General features: G+C 55.3%; 12 protein-coding genes across 12 annotated transcripts; 8 read left to right on the top strand and 4 right to left on the bottom strand.

The window, feature by feature from the left end:
- Positions 1–534: 534 nt before the first annotated feature.
- On the top strand, positions 535–1230 carry A1O7_05023 (maleylacetoacetate isomerase; the record flags this gene model as incomplete). The annotated part of the gene is made up of 1 exon (XM_007759033.1): positions 535–1230. The coding sequence occupies one exon, from the start codon at positions 535–537 to the stop codon at positions 1228–1230; it is 696 nt and encodes a 231-aa protein (XP_007757223.1).
- Positions 1231–1644: 414 nt separating this feature from the next.
- On the top strand, positions 1645–2298 carry A1O7_05022 (uncharacterized protein; the record flags this gene model as incomplete). Its single annotated transcript, XM_007759032.1, has 1 exon — positions 1645–2298. The coding sequence occupies one exon, from the start codon at positions 1645–1647 to the stop codon at positions 2296–2298; it is 654 nt and encodes a 217-aa protein (XP_007757222.1).
- Positions 2299–3074: 776 nt separating this feature from the next.
- A1O7_05021 (uncharacterized protein) lies at positions 3075–4562 on the top strand (the record flags this gene model as incomplete). Its single annotated transcript, XM_007759031.1, has 1 exon — positions 3075–4562. The coding sequence occupies one exon, from the start codon at positions 3075–3077 to the stop codon at positions 4560–4562; it is 1488 nt and encodes a 495-aa protein (XP_007757221.1).
- Positions 4563–4945: 383 nt separating this feature from the next.
- On the top strand, positions 4946–6104 carry A1O7_05020 (uncharacterized protein; the record flags this gene model as incomplete). The annotated part of the gene is made up of 2 exons (XM_007759030.1): positions 4946–5895; positions 5978–6104. 2 exons carry the CDS (start codon positions 4946–4948, stop codon positions 6102–6104), a joined length of 1077 nt encoding a protein of 358 aa, XP_007757220.1.
- Positions 6105–6694: 590 nt separating this feature from the next.
- On the bottom strand, positions 6695–9183 carry A1O7_05019 (uncharacterized protein; the record flags this gene model as incomplete). The annotated part of the gene is made up of 3 exons (XM_007759029.1): positions 6695–8907; positions 8957–9074; positions 9121–9183. The coding sequence occupies 3 exons, from the start codon at positions 9181–9183 to the stop codon at positions 6695–6697; spliced, it is 2394 nt and encodes a 797-aa protein (XP_007757219.1).
- A 487-nt stretch (positions 9184–9670) lies between these two features.
- On the bottom strand, positions 9671–10943 carry A1O7_05018 (uncharacterized protein; the record flags this gene model as incomplete). Its single annotated transcript, XM_007759028.1, has 2 exons — positions 9671–10841; positions 10894–10943. The coding sequence occupies 2 exons, from the start codon at positions 10941–10943 to the stop codon at positions 9671–9673; spliced, it is 1221 nt and encodes a 406-aa protein (XP_007757218.1).
- A 366-nt stretch (positions 10944–11309) lies between these two features.
- Positions 11310–13308, top strand: A1O7_05017 (uncharacterized protein; the record flags this gene model as incomplete). Its single annotated transcript, XM_007759027.1, has 3 exons — positions 11310–11368; positions 11425–11656; positions 11851–13308. 3 exons carry the CDS (start codon positions 11310–11312, stop codon positions 13306–13308), a joined length of 1749 nt encoding a protein of 582 aa, XP_007757217.1.
- A 743-nt stretch (positions 13309–14051) lies between these two features.
- Positions 14052–15785, top strand: A1O7_05016 (uncharacterized protein; the record flags this gene model as incomplete). The annotated part of the gene is made up of 1 exon (XM_007759026.1): positions 14052–15785. The coding sequence occupies one exon, from the start codon at positions 14052–14054 to the stop codon at positions 15783–15785; it is 1734 nt and encodes a 577-aa protein (XP_007757216.1).
- A 3506-nt stretch (positions 15786–19291) lies between these two features.
- A1O7_05015 (uncharacterized protein) lies at positions 19292–20875 on the bottom strand (the record flags this gene model as incomplete). Its single annotated transcript, XM_007759025.1, has 1 exon — positions 19292–20875. One exon carries the CDS (start codon positions 20873–20875, stop codon positions 19292–19294), a length of 1584 nt encoding a protein of 527 aa, XP_007757215.1.
- Positions 20876–21532: 657 nt separating this feature from the next.
- Positions 21533–22651, top strand: A1O7_05014 (uncharacterized protein; the record flags this gene model as incomplete). Its single annotated transcript, XM_007759024.1, has 1 exon — positions 21533–22651. The coding sequence occupies one exon, from the start codon at positions 21533–21535 to the stop codon at positions 22649–22651; it is 1119 nt and encodes a 372-aa protein (XP_007757214.1).
- Positions 22652–24038: 1387 nt separating this feature from the next.
- On the top strand, positions 24039–25391 carry A1O7_05013 (uncharacterized protein; the record flags this gene model as incomplete). Its single annotated transcript, XM_007759023.1, has 1 exon — positions 24039–25391. One exon carries the CDS (start codon positions 24039–24041, stop codon positions 25389–25391), a length of 1353 nt encoding a protein of 450 aa, XP_007757213.1.
- A 497-nt stretch (positions 25392–25888) lies between these two features.
- On the bottom strand, positions 25889–26916 carry A1O7_05012 (catalase; the record flags this gene model as incomplete). The annotated part of the gene is made up of 2 exons (XM_007759022.1): positions 25889–26763; positions 26820–26916. 2 exons carry the CDS (start codon positions 26914–26916, stop codon positions 25889–25891), a joined length of 972 nt encoding a protein of 323 aa, XP_007757212.1.
- Between the last annotated feature and the right edge of the window lie 226 nt (positions 26917–27142).

Below are 27142 nucleotides of genomic sequence, written 5' to 3'. Positions count from 1 at the left end.
GATCGCGGAGCGTTACACGGAGAGTGTTCGGAATGAGCTCCGCTCACATTTGCGGGGTTTCCGCGATGGGTACTGGGCGTGGTATAAGAGAAGATAATCAGCTGGTCCTCGACCAGAAAGTCTGCCATAATTGCGCTCGGTATTGGCAATACTCGGTGAGAAGGATTACATGCTCTGAGGGACTGGGATCAGTGATTAAGTTGAAGCTAGCTTGCTTGGAATTAGCCTGCCGCCGCCGGTAAAACATTTAAGAGCCTGGTCAGGGCTTGGAAATTGTGGAGGCCGAAGCATTTTCGCTGCAAGAAGGGTCTTTGGGAGAGGGACCAGCGACAACATAGCGCAGTTTGGGTGCCACTTGCGTATCTCATCTGCACGCACAGCTCCAGATCCTGCTAGCTTTTCGCTAGTTTGGACTAACCCCTCTGAATCACCGCATACCCCGGACGGAGACGAGGACAGGGACGGTACTTACGCGGGTTCCCCAGAATTTGGCACGACTGGACCCGTTTTCGAAGTCTGACGAGCTTGATCGACATGTCTGACAAGCTCAAGTACAAGTATACTTTGTTTAGCTACTTTCGTAGCTCCTGTTCCGCCCGAGTTCGGATTGCCGCTCACCTGAAAGGTATTCCGCTGGAGTACAAATACATCCATTTGGTGAAAGGGGAGCAGCATAGCACGGAGTACCACGCCCTGAACCCGAGCGACTCGGTGCCTACTCTGGTCGTCAGTGATCGACAAACAGGCAAGGAGATTACCAGGATCAGACAATCCGTCGCAATCTTGGAATTCCTCGAAGAAGTCGAAGAAGGGAATGGAGTGAAGCTGCTGCCGGCCATGGACAACCCCCCAGGCAGAGCGAGGGTAAGGGAGCTGGTGAATATCGTAGCAAGCGATATCCAACCAGTCACGAACCTGCGAGTCCTGAATTACATCAAACCGCTCAACATAGAGGCACAAAAGTGGCAGCAGCATTTTATGTGCTTAGGGTTTCGCGCGTATGAGGAACTTGTCAAGGTTCACGGCGGAAAGTACAGCGTTGGGGCTTCAGTGACCATGGCAGACTGCGCTCTTGCACCGGCGATCGATGGAGCGTTGAGGTTCGGGGTCGACGTACAGGGAGAGTTCCCTCGCGTTTGGCAGGTGTGGGAGGAGATCGGACAGCTGGATGCATTCATCAAAGGAAGATGGAACAACCAGCAAGACACACCGGAGGACCTGAGGGCCTGAAGGATGACGGCCCACCTTATTGATGCTGGGGAATGTTTCGAGATTTCAGAGTTGAAGATGAGTTCGTGGCGTCCCTGGGGTTCCGATCAGCAATTGTTGGCTGAGCTAGCATCTGGCTACGGTCGTATGACTTTCCCAATATCCTGAGAGGCTCTCGTTCACACACGTGACCAAGACATTTTGGGAGGATCGCTCATCGAACGGTGAGGCAGAACTGAAATCACGGGATGCGACACGAGATACGAGCTTCTTAGTGTCGATGACGTAGGTGACACGTCCACCACGACCCGCGCCGCTATTTCACTTCCCTCTGACATGGTCGTTCTTGCTACATTGACGCTCCACGTGCAGCCGTTTCGATTCTTGTCTCTTGTGGATTTTTCCATGTTGCGCATCTGTTAAGATTGCTCCACAATGGCGATGGAGACGGCCGGATTTGGTCTGAACATTTTCCAGATCCTCCAGAACGAGCTCATCACTCGTGAGGGGAACCGTTCTACCCTTGGACTTGGATTTCGTCTCGCGATTATCGAAGAGAGGCTGAAAAACCAGGAAGCTAGAAGCAAGAATGGGCTGATATGGCGACCTTATCATACCGTTGCACCTATATCCGCGCCTACTCCTCGAGCTAGAGCGATCGTCGAAGCACAGAGAAAGCGACTGCTCGAAAGAAAAGGCGCAACCCCCACGAAAGACGATAAAGACCCCACCATGCATATGAGGGACGAGGAACTGTGGGAAGTCCATCGCGACTATCCAAGAACGGTGCTCGAGTTCAAAGAGCTTCAATTCCACCGTAGGTTGTCTCCTCTCCTCAGAACTAAAGGTCTGCGCCCTGATATCCGAGAAACAGCTGACTTGATACGAAGCTTGCTTGAGTTCTACGACGTCAAAGTCCGTCGGTCAGACATGAGGCTGGTCATACTGGATACGTCCGACCATTTGGTCGACATCAAGCACAACCTGGAGACTTGTTTAGAGGAACTAGCCACGACCTGGGGACTCAATTACTTTCGGATAGGTGGCTTAGCACTGCCTGGGCATGATCAACCATATGCAGGACCTTGACGAGTATTCGAGGTTGACCTGACTTTTCTACAACTATTCCCGGCTCTCATCTGGCTCGTGGCGGACACTGCGAACTGCATTGGCCGTTGCGCCGAGAGACCGATGAATCATAACCTTTGCCGACGGCTGTTATTCTGAAGACCGACTGATACAATCTGGCGCGCAAAGGAGTAATATTGTTCCAGTGGCTAAAAAGATGAAATTGCACGGATACTTATGTCTAGCAGACTGGCACAGCTAAACGGGCGTCCAGCGGAGCGAATTTCCCCGCCGAAAAGACACGCACGAGACATGTCCCGTTCGCGTCAGGCTCCAGCGCATACCAGACTCTTTTCTTGAAGCCAGAACTGAATGGTAGCTATGAAACGTGGTGACTGTTGCTCACACGACGGGACAAAGATTGGGGGACTTTAGACAAAGAATCTCCTGCTAATTGAGGAAGCGTCAGCTATTTTAGGTTTCCTCCATTGGTGTGTGCACAACATGGCATTGTGGAGAACAAAGGAACACAAGGATATTGCCATTGATATGGAAGACTCGACAGAATGCTCTAGGCCACTACATCATGGCGACCGACGCCTCGTAGATTGTAGTCAGCCTGCGAGTATATATACCGCAGCTTTTTACTCATGGCCTCTTTGATGTCCGTTTCTGACAAGATCCTGCCGTTTCGGATACCTTTTGCTAGCCTTGTTTATATATAGGGGTCATCAGCCACATCGAACTGTATCTTCGACAGCAGCTTTCATTACATTTGCGGCGGAACAGTCTCCAAAATGGACGAAAATCTCCTCGACGTACCAAACAATACGTGGGTCAATGCCACCACTGCTCCAGGAATGGGCATACCCGCATGGCTTTACCGCCGCTGTCTATACCTGCTGGACGTAGAGTCGATGCCCGACTCAACCAATACCAGAGGCCGCATTCAAAGTGATTTGTTGACACAAACGGGCATTCGTGTCCCGTGGCCCCTAATGACTGCCGTAACGCTAACTTACATGGACACGAACCCCGACAGACGTAATCGGTTTCAGAATTTTACCGAAGCTCAAATGCGACCGGTCGAGGGTGACGGTCAAATTCAGCCGGTAGGCCCAATTCGTCGGGATGCGACGACAGTAGCGGCTACCGCAAGGGGCGCAGACGAAGCAGCGCAAGAAGACAGGGATCGACTAGAGGTCGCGCACATCCTCCTGAGCATGGCTAATCAAGTACCTCAAGCAGCCCCTTTGACTGTTAGTTTGGAGGCTTCAGAAGAAACAGGTACCACGAACCAGGGAAGCCATTCTCCGAACGGCTCCAGTGAGAGAGTCTCCCCTCCAGCGGATGACCATGTTCCCGCACCAGTAACTGGCGACCACAATGCTAATGCAAGCAGAAATCAGACGCAGCCCGAACAAGGGTTACTGCCCGCTTCAGAGCAGCACGCGTCACCTCCAAAAGAAACGAAGGACTCTGACGTCCAAGCCCGTCTTCGCGGTATCCTGCGCCATATCAATGCCACCGAGACTATCGGTTCGCTTCTAGAAGGTGAGCATGTGCAGGACAATGACCAGTACCTTTCGACGGTTGAACAACCTCTCGCTCCCGCGCCGCCGGCAAGGACAGACAACGAGGTTACTAGTGCTGACTCAGGAACACAACCAGAGCCACGTACGGACAAGGGAGCACGGAGGCCGGCTTCGCCGGCGGCCAATGTCAAAGTCGATGGATCCGAAGGTCGTCCCGTAGAGCGCACAACGCGACCGCGGCGCACACGTGCACCGCGGAAGCCGATACCCACTGTGACCTCGGAAAGAGTGACCCGATCTACTGCTGCCAAGCGGAAAAGAGAGGAGCTCGAGGAAGCTAACAAGACCCAAACCGACGGTGAGGAGTCGAGCAGGACCGACACGGACGAGAATCAAGACCCCCCTGCGACAAAGAGGCCTCGCTTGATATTGAAGATTAACACCGCGACAGGCAAGATTACAAAGCGCTCCAGCGATGCACAAGACAGTGATAAAGCCGACGGGGAGGATGAAAGCCACGGTAAGCACGAGGGAAGCACGAGTTCGCCAACACAAGTGCAAGGGCCAAAGGACCGACCCACTCCAATAACACCCCGGAGACTGATTCTGCGTCCTCCAAAGGCACCCACAAAGACCAAAGCCACAGGTAAGTCACGCAAGAGACAGCGGAGCGACGAGCCACAGGACGAAGGTGATGCGGGCAAGGAGAGTGATGATGGAAAGGCAAAGAAGAGACGCACAGGTAAATGATTGCAGGTTCAACCCTCGTTTCACTTAGAAGACGGAATTATCCTGAAGCTTTCCTAACTTTCCTAGCTTTCCTGGTGTCAGTATTATAAAGCACCCGAGAGACCGACCCCACTAGATGTAAGTAGGGACCTACCTAGGTATGGAATGTCTTGACTCCGTCCTTTACAAATACACCATCTCTCCAACTGTGACCCCAACACCGCCGCCCACATCTTCCATCAATCATGGTGAACATATCAACATCCAGCATGTCTTGCTCTGCGGGAAGTATATCGTGACTCCGAAGTCAAAGCGTAGTATCAGTTCGGCCCTGCCTTTCCCCCTTTTCCCTTCCCCTTTCCTTCCTTTTCCTTTCCCTTTCCCTTGCCTTCCTGTCGCCCACCATGTCCCATTCAATCCTCCTGACCGGCGTGTCGGGCTACCTCGGCGGCAGTCTCCTAGCCCAGGTAGGCAACGCCCTCCCAGCACACAAATACAAAAACCTCTACGCCCTAGTCCGGACGGACTCGCAGGCCTCGGCCGCCCGGGACCATGGCGCCACCCCCCTGCGCTTCGACGTCAAAGACGCATCCGCGGTGAAGGCGGCCCTCCTCGAGCACGAGATTACCGTGGTCTTCTTCCTCATCGACGCCCTCACGGCCACGACGCAAGCGCACTTCATCGACGCCCTTGCCAGCGTGAAGGCCGAGTTGGGCGGTGGCGTCGATGTCCACTTCCTCCACACCAGCGGCGCCAAGATCTTCTCCAGCCACGCGGGCGCCCCGACCGAGGGCCCCCTCTTCGACGACGACCCGGCATTATACGACGTGCAGAAGGGGCAGAAGCCGATCATTCCGCTCCTGCAATCGGCCATTGACGCCAACAATATCGTCGTCGAGCGCGCCAACGCGCAAAATGTGCGCTGCTACATCTTCGTGCCGTGCATCGTGTACGGTCCCGGCCGGGGGTTCGGGAACCGCATCTCCATCCAGACCGTCGCGATCGTGAAAGCCGCGCGCGCCGCGCGGAGGGTATATTCAGTGGATGAACCACCCTCGAGTGCGACCTGGCCTGTGTGTCACGTTGATGATAATACGGGGCTGTATCTCGCGTTGCTGGATGCGATTCTCGCTGAGAAGGACCCCGCGAGCGGTAAGAAGGGCTATTACCTTGCCTCGTCGGGGAGTGTGGTGTGGGGGGACCTGTACGCGGCGATGGCGCGGCGGTTGGCAGAACGGGGCGTCGTTGATTCTGGGGACGTTGTTCCCGCGGAAGGGGACGCGGATGTGCTCACGACGATGGGACGGGGGCTGGGATGTCCGCCGGCGTTGGTCGGGTTGATGTTAGGAGGAAGGTATGCTGCACGCGTGTTTCGTTTGTGGGGTTTTACTTTCGGGCTTGAATGCCACGCTGACCTTTTCGCCTTCACGCCATAGATGCACATTCACGGCTCGGCATGCTGGCGCGGAACTCGCGTGGACGCCGCGGTTCAAGGCAGAGCATATCCTCGAGACGGCCGCCGAGGAGGTTGATTTGATACTGGGAAATCTGGCAGAGTCGTGACGGTGAGGCCGTCGGTGGGATCTTGTGGGTGGGTGAGAGTTGGGGAGGGACGAGGGGAATTGTTTTCGGCGGGCATTGATGCATGGCATGGACTGTTTGTAGCCTTGGGAGGGGCTCGGGACCATCACAGTCTGTGCGTAGGTTAGATTTTGGGACGGGCAGTGGCGGGTGCGACAAATGTATATACATGAACAAGTACATAAATCTATCCATTCTCTAGATATACATATCAAGCGGATTCCGGCAATGCTGCACTGAGCTCGTCGTATCTCTTCGGGAGGTGCGGGTGGTCTCATGATGCGATATATACAGGCCGTGTCACTATCTTTCTGGTTTGTGTTTATCAACCGACGGAATGCTACAGGGAGTGCGGGCTGCAGGACAGGCAAACAGCACACAGGCGAGCATGGGCGAAAGGGATTCAAGATCGCATGATCGTCGTTGAGCCTCCATCGATAACCGGAGCGGCTGTGGCTGACCCTCCTCTACAGCAAGACGAAACAGAGATACCGGATACTTACTCCAGCCTTTCCGACCCCGAATCCATGCCCGTCTGTACGCCGCATAGAAGTCTCCCGATGCGCGAATCCCTAGACACTTTCCCTGACGGGTCCCGCCGTGGCAGGTCCATCGTCGGTACCAACACGCTTGGCCTTGGCCTTCTCTTGTCCACTCCCCTCGTCGAGCTCATCGACGTCCTCGAGATCTTCCCTCCGCAAGGCCCTGCATACGCCCTTCTGGGTACATATGGTAACCCCGGATACGATGCCTTTGACCACAGTCCTCCCCCAGCCCTTCAGACGTCGGAGCTCAGAGTCCTTCGTCGTCATTGGGGCGATGATCGTCTTGACTCCGACCTGCTCCATCACTAGCGCACCGAGGAGAGTGACGTACAGGAAAGGGTGTTGGAGGATTTCGACGGCAAAGGCATCGAGTGTCGCACGTGCGTGCCGGATATATGACTTTGTGGTTGTCGACTGTTGCGATGGCGACTGGGATTGTATGTACGACGAGAGATACAAGAGGTTTGTACAGATCGTCCCGTTGGGCGATGGCAATGCCGTGTCAGTGCCAGGCTTTAGGCGGATGATCTGCTCAGGAGGAGCGGAGGGACGAGGTCGTTCACATTGGAAATATCCTCCCGTGGTGGAGGCGATAAACTGTTCGTCGAGGTAGGATTGAAGCCGCACTGCCCAGTCGAGGTATGGTTGAGAGAGAGTAAGGTCGTAGAGGGCCAGGTTTGCTTGCGTCAAATACGCGTAGTCGTCGATAAAGGCGACGTCGACGTCATCCCGGGCTGGGTCCGATGAGATCCGGGTGAGTTGGCCTGTGCTCTCGTTAAACATTTCCCTGCGTATAAATGCTGCTGCTTTCTCTGCAGCTTCCTGACACCGCTGTGCTCGATGTCTGTCGATCGTGGACAGTGTGTTGGCGGCACGAGCAAGGGCCGTGATGGCCAGTGCGTTCCAAGAGGTAATGATCTTGGTGTCAACTCGTGGCTGTTCCCGCTTCGCTTTACGGTACTCGGCCAGTTTGGCACGTCCCGATTTGATGACCCGAACAACTTCTTCCTCGGCAAGGCCGAATTCTTTGGCCAGCACCGACGGTGTAGCGCTGATGTGTAGGACATTTTGGGTTAGGAACTCGTCGTGCGGGTCATGCTGCGCAGGCACATTACCATCCGCCCTAACGCCAAAATGTCGGGCAAGGATCGAGGCATTTGGGTCTCCTAATATCGACTGAAACTCCTTGAGTGTCCAGACGTAGAACGCACCTTCCTTCCTGTCATCTGCAATGGCACCGTTGCTGAGGGGTGCAAGCGTGCTTTGTGAGTCCGCATCCTCGCTAGAATACCAGCCGCCTTCGGGATGTACTATCGGTGATCCTGGATTGGTGAAGTACTCGACGAGGTTATATATCGTCCCCAGAATCTCCGGATCACGACCCAATGCCCATGCGTCGCAGAAGCAGCCAAGCAGCTGAGCGTTGTCACACATCATTTTCTCGAAGTGAGGTAGATTCCAGTCGGTCGTGACACTGTATCGGTGGAAGCCGTAACCAAGCTGATCTCTCAACCCTGACCGTGACATGGCCAGAAGGGTATGTAACGACATGCGCGCAGCGGTAAGGCACGAGTCCTTGCCAAGGATGCCAGGTAGGGGACTGAAGAAGCCAAAACGGGTGTGTGTGGAAGGCCGAGCAATCGCTGCTCCGATTCGAAGGAGAAAAGTGAGATTACAAGGTGTTGGAAATTTCGGCGCTGTTGCACTCGGGCTGAAGCCGCCGTGCGCAGCGTCGTATCGAGACACAAAATGGGTCAGCGCTTCGTCTAGAAGATCCAGGTCCAATGGTTCAGGCGGATCCGTCGACGACGGCTCATTCTCTGGGGCGCGGCTATCTGAATGTGAATGGATTCCCTCTCCAGCAAAGGCAAGCAACTGATCCGTAATCTCTGAAGAAGACTGGAGACATCGCTCGCGTTGAGTAGTCCATACCTCCTTCATCTTGGAGAGAATCTCGATGAACGTGACAGGAGCTTCATCATGAGGTACGGCTTGCTTGAGATTGGTGGTAGGCGTGGGCCCAGGCCAATAGGTTCCTCCAAAGACAGGCTTGAGCTCCGGGGTCAAGAACACGTTCAGGGGCCACCCGCCTGCGCCTGTCGTTGCCGTGACATAGCTCATATAGATATCGTCAAGATCAGGGCGCACTTCTCGATCCAGCTTGATGGGGATGAAATAGTTGTTAAGAATCTCGGCGACTTCAGGAGAGTTGAACGACTCTCTTTCCATCACATGGCACCCTTGGAGTCGCGTTAGCCCGGACAGACAGAGATGGCACATTTCTCTCACAGTGGCAGGCACTGTAGCCGATGCTCAGAAAGATAAGCCGTTGGTGTTTCTTTGCCAGAGCCAAGGTATTCTCTGACCACTCCTGCCATGTTACAGGGTTGTTCTTATGCTCCCGGAGCTGTTCAAGTCAGCATCGACCGATACAGCACACGTGTCAGCCTCACATAAGGAGATGAACTGTTCGCCAAAACATTTCGCAACGCCAATTGAGGTTCGCTATTGCCCATCGGGATTAACGGCCAGGCGGACGCTGGGCGTCCTGATCTGGCGGGATTGTGTGTACAGCAAGAAACAGTTTAGCAGGAGACCGTTGCCGGACAGTCTTCCGAAGAAGCCCAGCTAAGAACGACGGTGAAAAGTCTGATACTGCGAAGTCAAGTGGATCGAGAGGTTGGCGAGGCTGTGCAAAGTTTGCGCTTGGGGTCGGAAAGCGCCGGCAGGGTCAGACACCGGATTTCTTTTGCGCTATCAGTCGATATCGATCCAGGACTGGGCAAGGGGCTTAAGCCGATGGAAGGGATTGCTGAAGAACAGGCCGCTCACACGCAGAGATTTTCACCAGCAAAACATAAGAGAGGAAACGACAATCAAGGTGTTGAAACGGCAGGCAGCCAATCAGCCGAGAGCCATACGCGATACCAGGATGCTTACATAATCTGGAGTCGAGCACGTGGGGTAGATAACACGGGCACTGATGTCATGTGACCCAGTTCACTATTGTTCATCCATGGCCATCCGCTCTAACGTATCCTGTGCTTCTGACTCCATCAATGCACGCAGTTCAGCTTCTTCCTCCTCGGTCAGCATACCCAGATCCGTCTTCGGTTCGGGCTCTTGCTCAAGGAGTTTGGGATGTCTCGCCTCCTCCACCGCCTTACTCAAATCCGCTGGCGCCAGACTCCATCTCCGAAGGGTTGCATCAATGCTCACGCTGATGACGAGATCTCCACTTAGAGCAAGCCCCGTCACCTCTTCATAGTGTCCAGTGAAGACGTGATATAGAGCCCCCGTCGCTGTGTTCCAGACGCGGACGTTCTCGTCTCTGCACGCCGTTATCACCCAGCCATACCTTCCATGAGTGACAACATCCCGCACAAAATCGGGATGGGCCAATGTGGTTTCGACTTTCCAACCGTCTGTCCTTAGGAGATGTTTTGCTGTTTTGTCGGCAGATGCTGTCCAGAGGTCGCCATCGTCGTCGAAGTGTAATTTGTATACACTAGTAGCGTGTGCCAGAATAGGCGGCGTCAACGCGAATTTGTGCGCTGTGATATCTGATAGGCTTGGAATGGCGAAGGAGAAGATTTCCTGTTTCGAGGTCGAGACGAATACCCCAGGTGAGTCGGGCGAAGACAGAGGATCTAGGACAAGACATTCGATACCACGAGCGCCAGGCTTGATAGACCCAATGGATTGGCCAGCCAAGCTCCAGAACCGGATATCACCGTCAGCCCCGCCGGATATTATGACCTGCTGTTTGTCTGGAGTCGGGGCTACGAGCAGGCACTTTACGAAATCTCTGTGGGCTGGAAATGAAGACTCGTCAATGACATTACTGCCTTGGAACGAGTATCTCCATATTGACTTGTCCCAGCAGCCACTGAGCACGTGCGAAGCAGTGACGCCTGCTGCAGGGGTGTGGCCGGCATGGAAAGCCAAGCTGGTCAGCGGCGCTTGGGGACCCCTTGGTGTTGTAGATAACTCATTCGTGGATAATCGTAGGCCACTGACGAGCCCGCCGGCTTCGGCCACAAAGACAACATCACCTGTCGGGTCGAAGTAGTGATTGATGGCGACGGCTAATATCTTGCTTGGAAAATTGACTGGGTCTCCAAGTGTATTTGCTGCCTTTTGTCGCTTGCGCTCAAGTTCAGCCAGAGAGGTGCTGCCGAAGGATCAGCAGGTTCGTGCAAGACAGCATCACCACAGCAACATACTCTGTTTGGAAGTAGTTGCCCGCTTGATCGGCCGAATTGGAAGTGGCCATGATTCTTGGTGACGAGAGAAGAAGTATGAGACCGAACTGTACGGGCCCAAGGAGGTGTCCCCAGCCAACAATGCGATTGCTGCAAAAGATGCAAACACTACAAACACCACCAACACTGCCAGTCTGTCAGTTCACTTCACCGTCTGTTGTGCCAAGACGAGCGGTTGGGTGAAGCGCAGCAACATCTTGCGCAAATGTACATCTGTTCGTCGCAGTCCTAAATTCACCCTGCTGTCCTGTCCACCATCATCAACCCACAACCTCTTTGAACAACAACCTCCACGAACATCCTCCTCGAAACCTATTCCTTACTCTCTCTCTCATTCTCCCCATGTGAAAATAGCACCTTCTTCCACTCCTCTCGTTATGGACATGGATCATCTCATCGGTCAGCGTTTCAATCTCATTTCAAAAAGTGAAATCCGGTAGGTGAGCCTCTCTTCAAGCTCAAGGATGCACTCTGATTCCTTCGCGCATATAGCTACGTAGGTACTCTTCACGAAATCAACCCTGAACAGTCGACAATCGCGTTGGAAAATGTCTTTTCTTTCGGCACCGAAGACCGCAAAGTCGAGAAATTCGTCCCTCCCTCACAACAGAAATATGGGTTCATAGTCTTTCGCGGTAGCGACGTGAAGGACATCAAGATAGCTGAGGATGAGCCGTCACACCCCTCTCCTCCGCAGAGCATACCCAACGATCCTGCTATCCTGGTATGTCTTGCACCCTCCGGCTCCCCTAGTTCCAATGATGAAATATTCGGATGTAAATTCACAGACCTGTTCTGAAAGCGCAAAGCTGTGTGGATATTTCCGTTGCCTTCCTTCTGATTTCTCGTCTCCTCTGGTCACATAGATCGACGCAAAACACAGGTGATGAGCTTCGCTGACATCGTGTAATAATCCAGAATGCATCACGACCAGGCGCACCTCCCATGGGCCCTCCCCGCGACGGTCCGTTTTCTCCTCAAGAGTATCCGCATCCTCCGCCTTTCGGTGGCTACTATCCTCCCGGTCAATTCGGTAGAGGCTATGGTCCACCTCCTGGAGGGTTTGACCCTGGTCCTGGATTCCCGCCTTATGGGCCTCCGCCTCCAGGTTACTTCGGCCCTCCTGGCGGCCCAGGGTTTCCACAAGGACCTGGTCACCCATTCCCCCAACATCCGCAACCTCCTATCGGTCCTCCTGGTCTGCGCAACAATCTTCCACAACCACCGCCACCCTCACGTCAACCACCCGCCTCAAATGCTCCTGCTGATCTCCCTGCATCCGGCCTGACTTCCGAACTCCCGGGCAGCAACAAAGCTCCAGAATCCACTTCTCCAGCCCCTCCGAAAGATTCTCAACCCCCTCCCCCGGTTCCCGCTCGCACACCGCAAGCCGAGATCGCCGCGAAAGCTGTTCCTACTTCGGCTCCTGGACCTGCAGCAGCCGCAGCCGCCCCGGCTCCTACCAAACCCGCTCCCGCAGGGCCCAAAAGCAACCGTGTCACGCCTGCAGTCCCCCTAACCGTCAATCAAAAATCATTTACACCTCCCGTTCCAGCCGCAGATGCCTCGGCAGCAAATGGTGGGGCGGCGAAACCACAAAAGCCTGTCACCTCGCAAGCTGCCATGGACGAAGCGGCGCGACAGGCAAAAGAGGCGGTTGCAGCTGCAATGGCGAAGCTAAACCCTCAAGCAGCTGCAGCACAGAACAAAACATCATCTGCAACAGCTGCGGTTGACGCTCTCACAAAGAAAGTGGCCGAAATCTCTACAGCAACAGCGGTGAATGGGACGTCGCGCGGCGCTAGAGGGGGCTCAAGAGGAGGGCGAGGCAATTTCCACCGTGGCAGCGGTCAAAAGAAGATGGAAATCCCCAAGTCTGATTTCGACTTCGAGTCCGCAAATGCAAAGTTCAGCAAAGAAGACTTGATCAAAGAGGCAATTGCTTCAGGATCACCCCTTGAAGAACCCGCCACCAAGGAAGATAGCGCTGCCGATGCAGGAATATCATCACCTCCGAGAAAAGAGAGCCTAACCAACGCAGGAGCTGCTTACAATAAGTCGACCTCGTTCTTCGACAACATATCCTCAGAAGCTAGGGACCGAGAAGAGGGAGGTGATGGGCGCGCAGGTGGAAGACAAGTCCGAAGCGAAGAGTTCAAAAAGAACATTGAAACCTTTGGACAAGGCAATGTGGACGGAGGGTATCGTGGCCGTGGTCGGGGCGGTGGCTACGGTCGCGGAAGACAGTACGGAGGCACCTATCGAGGCGGCTACAACAACCGTGGATATGGTGGGTACAACAACTATCGTGGGAGTCGGGGACGTGGCGGGCAGAGTCAATCACAAGCACAGGGCCAGGCTGCTGGGCTCTCTTAGTTCGGCGATGGCATGCTTCTGCTCAACGTGGTACGAAATGGTGGTGCATCTGTTTTACTTTGTTTTGCAATGTTGACGACCATGCTGAGGCGAAATGGGCGAGGCGAACCTCTGGTGGTTGGTTCGCTTCGCGGGTGGGAACAGGTTGCATGTTCACAGGAAGTCTCCTGCTCGTCACTCATGCCCCTGAAAGGGCGCATCACGACGGTGGCTCCCGATTGGCTATGTAATAACAGACCAGCTATGCAGATGCTCCTTCTCAAGTGCCGTATGTGAGCACGGGAAAGGCACGAGGGCGGCTTAGGTGGCTTCCACCAGGAACAAAATCCAAGTTCAACTCTCTGCATAAACCTCTCCAAGATCTCCAGCCGTGTGTAGCATCTTTGCTCTCGAGTCATATCCGCTTTGTTCAACGCACTCTGCTCTGGCGTCAAGAAGACCGACTTGAATCACTGTGTAATCTATGACCGCCCCATGATACTAATTGGAACGGGTCTCGATACCGCCGCGATGCTCCGAAGTTCTCCACGCTGAATCTGCACGCTCTGTCAGCAGCGATTGGGACGTCACCTTGCTGTGGCTCAGAAGACTTTTGATGGTCCTCGACAAAGCAGGGTACAGTACTCCTATTTCAGCCCTATGCTCGAACTTGGCTTCTCGTCGATCACGTAAGCCACGCCACCTGGAGCCCTTGCATCTATCCCAGGTCGAAGCCGAAGTTGTCCTACTGAGGTCTTCCGAAAATGGCCGCTACTTCTGGTCATCATGAGTCGACATATGCCCAGAAATTCATGTTCGTCGATTTGAGCGTCACAGGGAACTCACCTCACCATTCCGAGGTGCTCTCGCATGTTCGCCAGAACTATCACAAGCGGCGGAGGAAAGAAAAGATTGAGCGTCTTCGAGATATCACCGCTGTCTCTAGAGGACAGTTTGCAGACAAAATCCCCCTTCCTGGCCGTGGCCGCCAGACAAGGCCGCCTTCTGAATGTCCCACAGACGACACCTCCTCCTCAGCATCAGTCGAAGGGGACGGCGCAACTGGCCGCCGATTAGCCGTTTCTCACGGTTCGCGTTATCGTTCCGTGCAACCTCTTCTGGTTCACGCGGGCAACTCAGACCCCTTCTGTGCATATGCAATTAAGATTGATCCACAGATCAACGAGGTCATCGCATTCTACCGAGACTACACTCTACCGGCCCAGTACCACGTACCCTCTCGGAAATGGGTCAGCTCTGCTAGCGCTCGGCTGGACTGGTCCATCTGCATTTCGACTTTGCAGCATCCGGACCTCGCAAGTGCTTTTGTTGCTCGCGCAGCGACGGTTGCGGCAGTGCTTCGTCCGAGTTTACGACCATTGGCCATGCGATACCGTCTTCGCAGTATTCAGCAGCTCCGTGTGAAGCTGCTCAATAACGACAGTCATGGGTGGAGTGACCTGTTTCTTCTTCAGATCGTTATGCTCCATAAAGCCGAGATCGTGGATCAGAACTTACAAGCCGCTGCTACGCACGCCAGGGTGCTGCAACACCTGTTCCAAGAGCGTCAACGAATGTATGGGACAATTGAGTACACCCTCCTACAGTACGCCTTGTGGAGTGAGAGCCAGGTGTGCACCATCTTCATGAGCCCTTTCACATTTGAAGTAGAGCCTGATGGTTGGGTAGTCAAGAACATGCAAGCTCTTTGGGCTTCAGCGCTTAAGGAGCTCAACTCTCTTCCACCTTGGAGGGCTCTCAGGGCCGAAGCAGAAGAAGGCCTTGACAACTGCGTTGAGGGCGCGGACCTGAGGGCTTTCTTCGTCTCACGGCGGACAACGCTACAGACTTGGTTATATTTTGGAGTGAGGGGGATGCCTGTCTCGCCACTGATAATGCTGTGGTTGTCAACAACAGCATCAGTGCAGCAAGGACGCATGATCAAGCATTATCTGAATGCCGTGCGCCAGGCCAGCGAACAAACTTGCTGTAACGGGGAAAAGTCCAAACGAGACAGTTCGGACGTTCAGTGCTGGTACGTCCAGCAGTATCTAATCCTTGCCGAGTTTATCTGGACCCATCACACTAGCTACAAAGTCGAGATTTGTGGTGTAGATCTCTTCGACGTCGTCCCGACACTGTTAAGGAAGCTCCGGGCGGCGCTCGAGCACGACCTCGACTCCTCGAAGTACCAGAATGCTCGCGTCTGGGCTCTCTTCATTGGCGCCCACACTGAGTGGTCAATACTATTGACAAAGCAGCGAGGACGCCAAGCAACACTCTCCCACCTGCAGAATACTGGAGAGGGTAATGAGAAGCCCGAGGACTATAGCCAGGATGACGCTCGGTGGTTCCAATGCAGGCTTGCCATTCAGGTTCGACAAATGGGGCTTACGGAATGGATTGAGGTCCGTAATGTTTTGAAGGGCTTCAATCATGCAGACATCATTCCACCTCCAGGAGAGAAGCTCGTCAACGAAGTGTTAACCCGATACTGAGCTGGACCGATTCCCACCAAGAGGGCAGTGGGATGTGGCTGTTCCAAGGTAGTACAGTAATGTGCGCAAGAGGACATCCACACTATGGGAGCCTCACTGGCACAGCAACTCGCCGCAGGAGGCCAGCAAACTCAATTGGCACCGAAGCGACCGTGGGACTTCCACTACAGATTCACCAAGCCCAGTGCGTTCTTCAACATGACGCTGTCTCAGTGGTCACGCCTTCTACCTGTCTGGAGTTGATCTGTCTGCTTCGGAGTGAAAAAAAAAGTCAATCTGATGCCAGTACTCAAACAATAAAATGCCATCAACCCTGGGTATTTTGGCGAAGTCCGGCTAAGAACAGGCGGTCGTATGCGCAACGCACACTGTCCGCCTTATCCATAACTCCCGCACCGGCTATGCGATCAAATGCCTGGGCGGCCTTGAGCATACCCGACCGCCTGAATATTCAGGAACATCTTCAATGGCTAACACTGCGATAACTGTCTCCGGAAGGGTGACCCGGGGTCGATTCAAGCGCTCCATACCAGCAGACCGCCACTGGCTATGATAGTGGCGAGCCTACCCGGACTGCAGCGGAAGCCCAAGGCTGCCACAACTGGTGCACGTACAGTGCTTTGCTGTATCCGTGGTCTGGTGGCAGTGAACCCCGTGGGACCTTGACTCACGATGCGCTGCTGGCCTATCAGGCAGACTACATCCAGCAACTTGCCGAAGTGGAATTCGGGGTTAATCACGGAATATGCTGCCAGGCCAGTGCGTGTCTTGTGTTGTCCATGTTCATCACCCCATGCGGCCCTTGTCTTAGACAGGTGTCGCTGTGCGGAGTCGGGTCTCCCCATTTCCTTCAAGCTCCAGCAATAAGACAGTCAGGCCGTACTGTCTATGTATGAGAAGTCCAGATCCACAAAAGGGCAGTCAGGATCTTTCCTATGCTATTTCTAGCTGCAGGTCTTGCAGGTATTTGTGCTTGGGTACTTATAGGGGTTTGTCCTGCTCAAGCTTCACTTTCCAACTACATGCACAAACGCCTCTCACCACTCTGTACGAAGCCTGAAAAGGAGCTCTAACACCGCCATCGATAACATCAACACTTCTCAAGCTCCAACATGAGTCGCAGTACCAACAGTCCACCCAGCTCGGAGCTTCAGCGTGACAGTGCGCAGAATATACGTGTACAGCGAGATCAAGACGACCGGGTTAGTGGTTCAGAGGTATGTACTATCCATCCTCAACCCGTACCCTTCGGCACTAACCAAGGGCAGAAGGACCCAGTAGGAGCATCAAGCCGAGCACTCCCACCCACACCAGCATCAGCAACCGCCACAGTTTCAGAGGCTGGCGGAATAAGATTGCACGCCGAGATAACCGGCCTACGAGCCAGGTATGACTGCTGTGGGTCTCGATTGTCGACATACGGAGCACAGTGGAGGGAGCTCTTCGCACGGATGAGGGAGCCTGGGCAACCCCGAACGTGCCATCAGGTGATGGATACAACGACGACGCTGTTGGCTGCCAATCGTTAGCATGTCGCCGATTTCAAGACAGTCAAAAGCGAGGCTGAGGTCTTGCTGGCCAGGTTAGAGACTACGTGTGAAAGCGTGGTTGGAGAACGGAAGCCCGATTGGTACGATGAAGCAGTTGTTGCGTTGCAGCGTGCCGTCAATGTGCGTGAGATTTGTGGATTGTTGGAGCTGGTAAACCTGGCGGCGGCGCCGCTGCAGCGTTTGGTGAGGAGGCCGAATGGACTCGTGGAATGAGTGAGTAACTCACGCTAAGATCATGGGTTGTTCGTGGCGCGGGAAGGCGGGCTATCAGGAGGGAAGGGAGCCATGATAGAAGTCTTTGGGATGGATCATGGGACATAGAGGCATGGGATATGGAGATGATTATCGCTGATAAGGAAGCTCTTCAGGAGGTTCTGAGAGTTGAATGGGACGTGTCGGTGAGGAACAAGGAACAATGACCGCAGATGTACAGATCTGATGGTGGCGAAAGCAAGACATCTACCATAGACTGGGCCCAGCTCTAGGCACTGCGTTCAGGGCCTCAAGCTTGCCTCTGATAGATATTCTCACTCTGCCTCTGTGCTTGGGGGTACATTGCACCGATGCTCCTTGATATGGCATTCACTCCTGCTTCAATGTCAACGGCAAGCTCAACGTGGACTGCGCCAGCTGCCACCCAGGAATCCACCACGGTCCTTGCACTTCTTCACGTCCCCTGTTCCTCATGTCTTTCGCAAGCATACCTCTGTATTCAGCAGTGAATACACATATCAGATCACCCTTCAGCATCTTGTTCTACCGCAGCTGTTACTTTTCCTAGTCCGTGGGATAGTCTTCACCAGTCAGAAGTCTCGACGCTGTCCTGCTCCTTCTCCATCTTCTCCCACCATCGATGACGTGCTCGGGTGATAACGGCATGGAACTTGGCTGCCCCTTCACGGACCCCCCTCGCAAAATGGCCCCTGCCGGCGATGCACAAGCAGAGAGCATGAAAGTTGTAATTACAAGGCACAAACGAGTCAAGATATGTCGCAATATTGAATCAACTGGAAAGAGTACGAGGACAAGTATACCGACCGACCAGCCCTCGGCCCTGATGTATAAGGCGGCTAGGCTATGGAGCACGGCACGGGGGCTGCAACAATACTGTGTAAGAGCCGAACGCCGCGCAGTCACCATGAAATCGCAGACAAACGAGCTTGCGAGGTCCCCCAACTTTTCGTTCTTGACACTAGACCTGATGGGACAGACCCTGGATGACACCCAGAGTGTACACATGGGGTTGAGGCAGAACCTGGAAATTCTCACGGCATCAGCAAGTTGGTTTCAGTACGCGGTCAATCTGGGACCCGTGCCTGAAGCCGACCTCAGCGCAGCGACGGCGGCGATCAGTGCTGTTCACGAGTGCCTGAAAGCATACCATAGGAGTGTCGAAGTCATGACCGAATCATTTCAGGCAGCGCGTCATGAAATATCAGAATCTCAACGGTGGTGGGACCTGCAACATGAGCAGTTGACCTTGCAAAGACAAGCAAATGAGTCCTATTGGGAGCGTGTGTTAAACGTCTTCTTAGGTGGACTGCTGGTCTGGACAGGCTGTGTTACCTGAGTCAGCAGCAGAGTAATTCGGGATGAAAGCTCGAATACTGCTGCGAGGTCTGAAGAGACTTGGCCACAACGGTTGGTCTTGCATGTTGAGGCTTTTTCGAGTTATTTCGCTATTCTGAAGTCTGATATTATTCCATTGTACCTCTTCCGTCTAGAGTGAACAGCGGGCGACCATCGGGGGCATGGATTGGTAGGACTGTGATGAGATGGCTAGCAGGCTTGAATCGATGTTGGAAGCGATTTTCAAGCAGCAAAGCGCCACGACCGAGATAGAGCGTGCGTGGACCGCAATCCTCCTCTCATCTTAGCCTGTACTTTGGGGTCCACAAAGATAGGGAGAGAACCAAGTTCCTGGCATCATGTCCGCGTCATTGAACAAATGTATTCTCATTGCCAGACCAAGTCTATCCGCTCCCCGATGACCTTGCTGTTGAACCATTCCAGAATCTCAATCTCGGACTTCACGGTCACGGCTCCTTGCAGTATACCAGCCTCGATAACTCTGGCCACCGCACAGTACAGCTCCACCGTCGCCAGGTTCCTGGCAATGCACTGTCGACTACCCAGACCGAAGGGGATGGCGTCCCGCATCATCTCTTCAGAAGGGTCAATCCACCTCTCAGGCTTGAAGCCGAAAGGGTCGGGAAACACTTCTGGATTCAGATGCAGAGAATACGGCGTGCAGCTGATTTCCGTACCACCAGGGAAATGGGTGTCTTTGAAGGTCCAGCTTTCTGGGGGGACGATGCGAGGAAGACGTGACGGGTTCGCCATAGACAAGCGCAGTCCTTCCTTCACGACCCCGCGGAGGTACGGTAGAGACTGAAGCTCGTCAAAGCCCGGTTTACTAGCCAGGATTTCGTCTCTTGCTTTCCTGTAGCATTCGGGATGCTTCGCCAGCATGAAGAGGATGGTGGCCAGATTCATCCCGGTGCTGTCCGAGCCTGCGAAGATGAGGTCCTTGCATTGAGCCCGCGTCTCGGAGGAGTTGAAGCCCGCTTGCAAAAGCCGAGCTGGATACGAGGTCAAAGGATGGTTAGGAGTGGCGGGGACCGTCGCCTTGTCCTTCCATTGTGCAGCGTTGGCACTGATACTGGCTTCCGCATCCTTCACTACTCCGGCCACGAAGTCGTCCACTCGCGCCAGACTATGCGTCACCTCCTCGTCTGCGTTCCACCATGCGTCCCAGGACTCGACGAGCTTGAATAGCCAACTGGGGAGGTACCAGAAGCGGCCGACCGCGACGAAGGTGTCGACCATGCCGGCCGCGCTCATTGGCTCAGCCAACTCCTTTCGCACCGCTCTCTTCTCGTCCTTGTTCTGGTCGGAGTCCTCGCTTAGAGCTCCGTAGCTCTTGCCGAGCAGATACGACGAGACCGCGTCGACGGCCAACCCTCTCGTCAGGTTGAGAATATTCAAAGGGGCGCTGCCCCGTGCTTGACTCGACTTCTTCCCCTCAGCCAACCGGGCCACAAACTTGTCGACGCATGCATAGATGAGGTCTTGGCCCTGTCTGAGGTTTGAGGTGGAGAACAGAACAGCCACGGCCTTTGCGCGAGGCGCTCGCGTCAAGGGATCCGTCTCGGAAAAGATCGAGTTGTGCATGTGCACGCCGTCCGGGAGAGCGAAGTTCTCGTAGAACTTGGTCTTTGCGAACCCGCCACGTTCGGTGTATATGGTGGCCAGTGCTGCGCCATCGGAGATGTCGACGCTGTTGGGCCCGTTGCGGACGATCGTGCCGTATTTCTTATGCAGCGCATCAACCACCGAAGCCTCGTCGCCGATCCATGCGTGGTAAGTGAGCCATAGTGACGATAGTCGAGGGACAAGCGGACCTGGTATGTGAGAGAGCGGATGGAGGGGCGAGATACGGTACACCGAGCGCAGCACGACCAGGGTAACGGGGAGAAGGAAGATGGTTAGTATCGGGTGTGCGAGGAGCGACGACAGCATGATGTTCCGAATGGCCATATTTGCTCGGTACGTCAACGCAACACGGCCGCCCAAGACAGAAGCGAAGTCAGATCGAAAGATCAATATCAGGTTTAGTTGTGTATCTCCCGGCCGTACCGACACCGAGAGAATCAAATAGGAGACAACCCCTAGATTTACGTACCGATATTTGAGTCATCTTGATAAATCGAGGTTGTCCTTATCCACGGACTTTTTATCGCAATGTGGAGGCACGAAACTTTCGCAAGGCTCCCAACGGCGGCGCTGATGCCCGCAGCGGCCGATACTTGCAAGGCGTTGATGTCCTTGTAAACCCACATGGTGCGGATAACAGCGTCGCTATGTGTGTGCCGGTTTGCGGTTGCGGTATTGATAACGAACCGAACAGATCGGGTACGACGGTGGGGGCCACGCAGCATGGTTCGGGGACTTGCCGGGACGAAGTGTGTTGGCGGTACTCCGTACAGCGAAAGAGTATTTGAAGCTGTGCTGTGCGGTACGAGCATTCAACCATGGAGATCTGAGTGTGCTTCACGGTCGCTCAACGCCGGCGTCCAGGGTCTCTGGGTTCTGCAGTTCTTAAGAATCGTTCAACGCCGGCACAAAGGATCTTAGCTGTGACTGAGGTCTTTCAGCGGCTCGACCTGATCGTCTCAATATTGACAGTTCGCGGCCATGGGTTCAGTCCACGGGCCGAGTGCAGGCCACACAGCAGAGTCCGACCGCAAGGTCATCGTTGCAGGAGCCCAGCTGGGACCCATCCATGTCGACACCCCGCGATCAGAGGCGATGGGCCGAATGGTCAAGTTGATGGAGGACGCACATCAACAGGGCGTCAAGTTGATCGTGTATCCCGAGATCGCGCCCGTGACGTTCTTCCCTAGGCACATCCTGGAAGAGGATGAATTAGAGCAATATTTCGAGAACGAGCAGGAGGCCGGCGGGGACCCGACCAAGCTGGCCAACTTGAAGCCCTTGTTCGACAAAGCCCGCGAGTTCAAGATGGACATGTATATCGGGTACGCGGAGCACGCGCCGGAATCTCCCACAGGCAAACACGTCCACTACAACACGGCGGTCTACTACTCCGCGGCGGCCGACAGCGTCATCTCAAAGTACCGCAAGGTGCACCTGCCCGGGACCTTTGAGCCGTACGAGCGCAAAGACGCCACAAACCAGCTGGAGAAGCGATACTTTTTGCCGGGTAATCTGGGGTTTCCTGCGTTTCGGGCCCCAGGCCTGGTTCCAAATGCTGTGGGGAAAAAATCAGGCGCAAAGCCCAACGAGCCCGACACGCTCGGCCAAGGGGATCCCATCATCGGCATGCTCATCTGCAATGACAGACGGTGGCCCGAGGCGTGGCGGCCGTACGGCCTGCAAGGCGCGGAGCTCGTGCTGTGCGGATACAACACGACGGCATGGGCGCCTGAACTGCTGGGGACGAGCAAGAAAGTGTCGACAAAGGAGAAGGCCAAAGAGGAGGCCCTCTTCCACAACAAGCTGTGCGTCACGTATAATAGCTATGCGAATGCTTGTTTTAGTATCAACGTGGCCAAGTGTGGTGTCGAGGATGGGAAGTATCCGTTGATAGGGGGTAGTTGTATCGTCGACTGTGATGGCGAGGTCGTCGTGGAAGCCAAGACCGAAGAAGACGAACTCATTGTCGCGGAGATTGATCTGGGTATGTGTCGGAGGGGGAAGGAGAAGGTGTTTGCGTTCCAGAAGCACCGTCGAACTGAACATTATGGCATCATTGTCGAGCAGACGGGCGTGGTGGAGCCGGCGTTGCTATGAGCGGCGGTGCACCCACCGTGGTAGAACAAGAGTTGCTGTGAGCGTCGCAGTCCACGATACAGTTGCCCCTTGGCGACGGATACATTGTACTTGCGCATCTGTATTCTGTCTGCATAGTAATCCCCACTCCCTCTGAAGAGGTATATGTGTAGGTAGGTAGTACGACCCTGATCCTGACAATCGCGCGCTTGGCCATTCTGATGCCGTGGTCGCCCACGGTGTAGTGTGAGAGTACTGTGGACCGTGGACGCACCGCACGGCACGGCAATACAGTATAAACGTGTACTGTAGGAGCCCGGCAGGCATGGAGGAGGCATGCCGTCTCAGTCTTTGACATGTGTCCGCATGGGAAAATGGGCGGAACTTGGCTTCACCTTGACCAACCACGCGAGCCACGCCTTGCTCCTCGGGCGCCATGCTCGCCCAAATATAGACTGCCAGCGCCGGAGTTTCACTGCAGTGCTAGCCCTATTCAGCCAGCTAGTTAAGATTGGGGGCTGAAGTTGTCGGAACGCACAGCACTCAGTTAAAGTGCAACACGGCACTCCCTCACAGGTTACGGCCACCTGCCTGACAGACGATCGAAGGATTTAATGTCGGTCAGCACTGTAATCTGAGGTCGATATCGATCTTCATCACGAGAAAAGCCAAGTTTGACCTCTTTTCTACCCTCGATCTCTTTCCTCGCACGTCGCTTCCCGAAATCTTGTACGCTGCACTGCGCCTCCTGTGTCTTGTGTCGGTTTTGCGTTGCCGGTGTCGCATCCACGCTCTGGCACGCACCGCGCTCCACGCTCCACGCTCCACCCCTGCCTGACCCCTGAAGCCCACGCACATCGTAGGCGTCATTATTGGTCTCTAGGCCGGCGTCTCGGAGAATAAAACAGGCTTGGACGTGAGCCACGAGCTACGAGTCGTCGACAAACGCAACGCACCGCCCTGCCCAGGTGCAAGCAGACCAGAAGCACGCAGCAAGGGCCGCTGCCTGCTGCGAGAGGCACGAGGGGGTACCTCGTAGCTGCAGGCGAAAACCTCGCTTATCCTGACCCCCTTGTATCTGGCATCTCCGCCGGGCGTGGGTGTCGAAAGTCGGCCGAAAATCCACACCCTACTGTACCAATAGTCCCGCAGAATAATGGCAGCACCTTCCTCGTACGCTGCCGACATCTCCATTTCGCGACAACAAACACATTCTCCTCCCAGCACATTTCCTAATACAGGTCAATCACAATCACCACCACTCCAAGGAGGCGGCGATCATCCTCTGTCTCTCCGGCCCGGCGCATCTCGCTCTAGGTCTCCGTCTCCGGCTCGCCAACCCCAACTGCAGGACAACCTATCTTTTTCAGACTACTCGTACGAGCAGCAGCTGGAGGCCGATTCCGCCATGGCTGCTTATCAACGTGTCACGTCAGGCGGTGGCCCGGGCGGCGGTAGTAACGGGAGTTACGGAGGTCTTCCCCCACCCACCAGCCAGTCACCGCCGCTCCAGGGTCATCAGCAGCAGCAGCAAAGTCTACACCAACAGCCAAGCGGCAACAATTATAGCGCCCGCTTTCCCAGCCAGTATTTCCCACCACCCCAGTCGCCCACCAACGAGGCCGGCGATCCAGCAGGGAACCCATTCATCGACCACGGGCCAAGCGGTTCGCGGTCCCGAAGCAGCACCGTCGGCCAGAGCCAGAACTACCCCATCACCGTCGTGCCGCCGCCGATGCCGTCGATGGGGAACTCGCCGCCCTCGCAGGGCGTTCAGCCTCTCTTCGCGCAACATTCAGGCCACGCAGGAGCAGGAGGCATGTCCTCGTCATCGTCGCGGCCTGTGTCTAGAGGCGGCGGTGGCGCTGTCCCTAGCTCTGGCCCTATGCCTTCCATGCCTTCCACGAACGGTGGTGGACCCAGCGCACGGCCCACGAGCGCCAAATCCCCCTTCTCCACGCCCATCACGTCGCCGCCACGCGGCCGCCCGCACCAGATCCTCCTGATCAACCCGAACTCGTCGCGCTCCATGACCGAGACGATGCTGCATAGCTTGCGGCCCAACTTGCCCCCGAACGTCGAACTGACGGGGTACACGGCACCCTACCCTGCGCCGACGGCAATTGAGTCGACGACGGACGCCATCATGTCGACCGAGGCCGTTCTGCGCGATCTGGCCAAGCACGCGGCCCCCAACGGCGAGACGGTGCAGAACTACGACGGCCTGCTCGTGGCGTGCTTCTCAAAGCATCCCTTGATCGACGCGCTGCGCGAGTCCTACGACGTCCCCGTCATCGGGATCATGGAGGCGAGCGTGTACGTCGCGCGCATGCTGGGCGGGCGGTTCGGCATCGTCGCCACCGCCCAGCGCAGCCGCATCAAGCAGGACGACGACATCGCCGCGTACGGCATGACTCACTTCTACGTCGGGTCCGAGGCCACGCACCTGGGCGTGCTCGAGCTGGAATCCCGGCCCAAGGAGGAAGTCGCCAAACGCGTCGCCCACTGCGCGAGGGCGCTCGTCATGAAGGGCGCGGATACGATCCTGCTCGGGTGTGCCGGGATGACGGAGATGATGCGCGCGGCCAAAGATGCTGTGCGTGATGAGGATGGGCGGCGTACCGTCAATGTCGTGGACAGTGTCGAGGCGGGCGTCATGGTCATGAACAGTTTGATTGGCATGGGCATCCCCACGAGTAAGAAGGGTTTGTATAAGGGGGAGAAGGAGGCGAGGAGGACGAGGGGGCAGAATTGGTTGTAGGGATCAGAAGTGACGGCGGGAGAACAGAATTGGTTGTGAGGGAGGTGGGATGAAGTGTTCGATAGAGGGCATGTGGATGAGAGACCAGGTTTGGCCGTGTGGCGAGTATTCGATCTAGCTAAGGCCCTGAGAGGTGACGCGACGTGAGATGAGGTGGGCGAGCTGGAATGGGACTGATTGTTTCGCCGAAATGATCAGTGAAAGTGACGAGATTCGAGTAAACAAACTCGGGCACATTCGAACGGTAGAGGGACTCCGAGTTGATTTGATCCTTGATGTGACTGATGAGTCGATACTGCGACTACACGGCATATGTTTATGCAGAGCTACATGTTATGATATCACTCGAGCACTTACAATGGCACTCGTCAACGAACGCAGTGGGCATGGTTTACGAGGTTTGAGTTGGGGGACGAAAGATTTGAAGTCCATCTGAACAAGGCAGAGACAACCCTTCACTCTACATGTTCATCACTCCCTCGCCTCCCCCGGCCACCTCAATGGTGCGGCTCAGCAGCTCTCCTCTCGCGTCCCGAAATCAAATACAGACTCGCCCTCACATCAATGACCGGATCATCGCTCGCCTCGACACCATCGACCCTCGGCACCGGGTCATAGATGATATTTCGCTGCTTCTCGTCATTATCCTCGGCCACGGCGTCCACCTTGATCGTGCCCATCTTCACAAGTTTCCTATCATCCGGCCAGCGGACAGTCGGGTCGTTGGTTTGGTCTCCTTCATTCGCCACCTGAGCCCAGAGCGTGAAAGAAGCGCCTCCGTCGATGATGCGCGTCTGGATTTCGTTGTGCAGAAACGCCGCATCCTTGGCCTTGGCTTCTTCGTCAGACAGGTGTGATTCCCCCGCGTCGGGAGTGATACGCCAGCGGACGAACGTCTCGTTGCCATCCGCAGAGACGAGTTTGAACGCGTTGACGCCAAAGTACTTTTCCGTGGCGAAGCTGGAGGGGGTGGGTTTCGGTGCCTGCACGAAGGCCAGTGCCGCGGGATGATTGCCCAGAAAGGCTTCGATCGGGGAGGGGTTCTTGGGCGCATCTGGCGCGGAAGACGCCCCGATGGCGTTCAGCAGGGCGAGGAAGTCCTCGCCCGAGTTGACGGGGAAGAAGGGTGTCGAGTGGGCTATGATGTCGGTGTGCTGGCGCCGGCCGTCCTTCTCGGGCAGGTTGAATCGGACGGCGAAGCCTCGCGGGTTGGCGTCGCCCGCGTTATCGGGAATTTGGGGGAGGCCCGTCGAGTTCGAGAAGCGCGTGGTGACGGGTGTTGAGCTGGCGTTGAAGTGCGGTGCTTTGCTTAGAGAGGCGGCCTCGGAGGTGGGTGTGAATGTCCCGTTGATGAGGATGCCTCTGGCATGGGCTGTGAGAAGAGGTCAGTATGTGGAAAGGTCCTCTTGGACGATGGGGCTGACCTACCTGGTCTAAAGGCCTGAGGAGTGTTAAATGCTCCGCGGAGAGTCTTGTTCAATTTGGCTGCAGTCTCGTTGGTCTGTTCGTTCGTGGAGAGAGGCATGGTGAAGGGCTTGGAAGGTGTTTAGTTCGTTGTAGAATCGAGGTAGCCTGCTGAGCGGATCGTGTCTCTCTGTCTTGTGTTGTCCATCTTTGATTGTTCTTCTCCCTCGCCATACTTATACCGTCTGATCTCGGAGCGTCTGCGTCTGGATCCCAGAATGTCAAATACCCGGCACAGAACAGTCAGCAAGCGCCATGCGACAGGCCACTGAGGACATTGCTATTAC

This window comes from Cladophialophora yegresii (assembly GCF_000585515.1).
Source record: "Cladophialophora yegresii CBS 114405 chromosome Unknown aczIN-supercont1.3, whole genome shotgun sequence".
Lineage (NCBI taxonomy): Eukaryota > Fungi > Ascomycota > Eurotiomycetes > Chaetothyriales > Herpotrichiellaceae > Cladophialophora > Cladophialophora yegresii.
This window is presented reverse-complemented; position numbering and strand designations above follow the sequence as displayed.